General features: G+C 41.8%; 1 protein-coding gene across 1 annotated transcript in view; it reads left to right on the top strand.

Moving 5' to 3' along the window:
• The window catches only part of LOC106535139 (paired box protein Pax-7), a gene marked incomplete at its 5' end in the record, with an annotated part of 45609 nt that overhangs the window by 23592 nt on the left and 19049 nt on the right, over positions 1–2968 (top strand). The window contains 1 exon segment of the mRNA XM_014032057.1: positions 918–1105. Within this exon segment, the coding sequence (XP_013887511.1) occupies positions 918–1105 (188 nt within the window).

The raw sequence follows: 2968 nt of genomic DNA, 5'->3' as shown, positions 1-2968 counted from the left end.
GGTCAGTCAGTGTGGATTGATTTTAATTTGTATTTAAGCAGATTAAAGATGTTTGCAGGTATGGTAAAGTTTCTGATTTGCTGTGTTTAATGTTATGTGAGCCCTGAACACATTCAGAAACACAAACACATACTGTATAACCCAAGTCTGAGATGATGGATGTAGACAAAACCTGTGCTGCTGAGTCTCTGGCCTGGCTTCAGCCTGACCTCGGCCCCTTTATCACAGAAAATATATGTTTATTTAACTCATTTGGTTGCATCTTACACAAACTTTTTACTTTTCCCCTCATAGTTTCTCTGCTTAATCAGTCTCATTCTCCTTTCTTCCTTTCTTTTTAACTTATTTGCTGATTTTGCGGCTCACCTCTTTTCTTTCTCTTTTTTTAATTTGGGAGGGGGAGCCCATCAGGTTGATCCTTCTGCAGTTTCTCCCGCTCCACAGAGCAGCTGTTTACAGGTAGAGGGGATGGTTGGTGAGAAAATACGGACTGGATAATAAACTGGCATGTCCTTGTGTGTAGCATCATGGGTTGACATGAAAGCGTGGGCTGGATTTATATCAATACATGTACTGTATTTTTATAATAAGAAGTGGACCGGAGTTGAGTTGTTCTTGTTTGTCAGTTCTTAGCGTGAGAAATTGGGAGTGTGGCGTGAGAGCGTGTGAAGACCCCCCAGATGTGTGAGTCTCACGTTCAATGCRTGAGAGTTACTAGCCTTGTGGTTCAACCCAAAAATCCTGAGGCTGATGGTCCTCCTTTGCATGTGAACAAACAGTTTTGATTGTCATTGTTGCACCTTTCTGTCCACCATGTGGAGGCACTGCTTATACACAAGGTCATTTTTGATGGTTTTAGTATAACGTTTGTTGTTAATATGTATGTATGTATTCTACTGGTTTTATATCCTCTTTAGAGAACGGGGGCGCAGTTCATCGTCCACAACCACTACCTCCATCTACAATCCACCCGAGTCCTGACAGCAATTCTGCCTACAGTCTCTCCTCAAACCGTCACGGATTCTCCACCTACTCTGATGCCTTCATAAGCTCTGGTGCACTAACCAATCCCTTCAACCCTGTAAGCGGCAGACCCTCCTCACAGGTAAGAGCTGTTGGATCACTCATCAGGAGACACTCACCCTGACTGTCATGTTGAACAAAGGTCCCCAACACTGGTCCTTATGACCCACTATCCTGCATGCTGTTGTTACCCTGCTTCAGCACATCTGAATTGCCTACTCAGAATGTCATCAAGTTTAGCAGAAACCTGACTCATTCCTTTCAGTCAGGTGTGTTGAAGCAGTGAAACATCTAAAACATGCAGAATAGTGGGTCACGAGGATCATGATTGGAGATCTCTGCTGTAGAAAACCCAAAGACTGAAGCGTTGGCTACTTTAGATTTCTTTTGTTTTTGGAAAGCTAAATTTCTCAAAGATCAAAGCCTAGCTGGTTCACTATCTTTCATTCCAGAGTTTTAAACTAAGGTGGTAGCTGAGAATGCTCTCCATCATATTCAGAATCCAAATTAAAACTCCAAAAATGCCACCATGGCTAAAATGTAAAATTGACCATAACTTGGCAGTTTTTAGCCATGTAGGGGTCACCTTGAGTGAAATAATCAAGGAAACTGTCTTGGACCTCAGACCTCTGATGGGCCTTTAAGGGACAAAAACTCTGTTCCACTTAGAACTGAATTTAGGCCACCTCCGGTCGCCTTAACTTGTCAAAGAGACATTCTCTTCTTCTTAATCAGATAATAGATAGAAGAATCTTCTTCTTATTTGATTTATTGTTCTCTTAACTGAAAGTTGATCATTCTGTGGCTGATCAACTTTATAACTCTGTAGTTTCTGCAGTTCTGTATATCAACATCATTCTTGTTTTTGAACATTGGTAGCAGAACACCTCCACTCATCAGGAATCCTCTCACTCTTCAGGATTGTGTTGAACAACTTGTACAAAAAATCCCACCCCATCTCTTGGTCCTGTCATATCTACCAACTGCCTTTCCACTCTTCATCTTTTTGATAAAATCCTTCCTACTTTGTTTCCTTCACCAACATGGCCATTGAAGTCAGCTCTAATCACAAGTCTCTCTACTCTAAGGTCACACCAACAACTTCATTTACTTTAGGGCTGCCTCACACGGCAGGATAATTGTGCTGAATTCTGGCCCGATTTTGTCAGTTAGGACCGCTCCAACCTCAAAAATCGAGGATATTCAACATGCTTGATTTTTTTGGCCCATTATCACAACGTGTGTGGTGTTCCCTAAAGTCAAATGAGCTTGCAACCTGCTGAATGTGTAGGGGAAATACGAATCATTAAATCAAATATTTCTTTGTATGAATAATTTAATTGCCTAGGAGAGCCACCGAGGGCGCCAGCCCCCCTAAAATAGACCTAATGACGCCACTGTTTGACACAGGTTTTCTCACTGAATGCTCTTCCTAATAAAACATCTGGGCTTGGGACCAGCACCAAAAATACACTGGTGATGCCTTTCCAATGGCTGGTTTGAAATTCACCACACAGTGCCCTGTAATTCACTTTTAATTATTTAAACCTTGATAAAGCAGATATTTACACTCATCAGCCACTTTATTAGGTACACCTTGCTATTATTGAGTTGGACCCCCTTTTGCTTTCAGAACTGCCTTAATCCTTCGTGGCATAGATTCAACAAGGTTCTGGAAACATTTCTCAGAGAGTCTGGTCCATATTGACATGATAACATCACACAGTTGCTGTAGATTTGTCAGCTGTACATTCATGATGTGAATGTCCTGTTCCACCACATCCCAAAGGTGCTCTATTGGACTGAGAGCCTTTTTTTTTGCATTGGAGCCATTTGAGTACAGTGAGCTCGTTGTTGTGTTCAGGAAACCAGACTGAGATGATTCACGCTTTATAACAGGGAGTGCTATCCTGCTGGAAGTAGCCATCAGAAGATGGTACACTGT

This window comes from Austrofundulus limnaeus, unplaced genomic scaffold (genome assembly GCF_001266775.1).
Source record: "Austrofundulus limnaeus strain Quisiro unplaced genomic scaffold, Austrofundulus_limnaeus-1.0 Scaffold1370, whole genome shotgun sequence".
NCBI classification, from domain to species: Eukaryota; Metazoa; Chordata; class Actinopteri; order Cyprinodontiformes; family Rivulidae; genus Austrofundulus; species Austrofundulus limnaeus.
This window is presented reverse-complemented; position numbering and strand designations above follow the sequence as displayed.